The sequence below is a fragment of the Penaeus monodon genome, chromosome 24 (assembly GCF_015228065.2).
Source record: "Penaeus monodon isolate SGIC_2016 chromosome 24, NSTDA_Pmon_1, whole genome shotgun sequence".
Classification (NCBI taxonomy): domain Eukaryota; kingdom Metazoa; phylum Arthropoda; class Malacostraca; order Decapoda; family Penaeidae; genus Penaeus; species Penaeus monodon.
Window position 1 is genome coordinate 11,517,327 of NC_051409.1, and position 333 is coordinate 11,517,659.

Below are 333 nucleotides of genomic sequence, written 5' to 3' on the forward strand. Positions count from 1 at the left end.
GCAGTAAAATTTTCCCAAACATTCCTTCTTTTCTATGATAAAAAGAATGACAAAGTAAAAATGGTGCATAATATTCACAAACCAATGAATACCAGCGCATACAACACATTACTGGTACTTACTGGGTATGTCATCCACCTTGATGCCAGTCTTGGAAACAAACATGACTGAAACCTCTGGGAACAACTTCAACGTTCAGCTGCAAAGGAGATGGAGAAAATGAAAAGCTGACTTAAATGTAGACATTCTCAGACAGCAATACATTTCTTGTTATACAGCAAAACTTTATCCGACATTACTTTTTCATCATTCATATAAAATGTATCCCTCGAC

The 333-nt window shown here is 35.7% G+C and overlaps 1 protein-coding gene across 3 annotated transcripts in view; it reads right to left on the reverse strand.

Annotated features, from left to right (window-relative positions):
• LOC119588580 (methenyltetrahydrofolate synthase domain-containing protein-like) overlaps positions 1-333 on the reverse strand; it is a gene marked incomplete in the record, with an annotated part of 56,358 nt that overhangs the window by 43,192 nt on the left and 12,833 nt on the right. For all 3 annotated transcript variants that reach the window (XM_037937222.1, XM_037937220.1, XM_037937221.1), the window contains 1 exon segment: positions 123-199. In XM_037937222.1, coding sequence (XP_037793150.1) covers positions 123-165 — 43 coding nt within the window.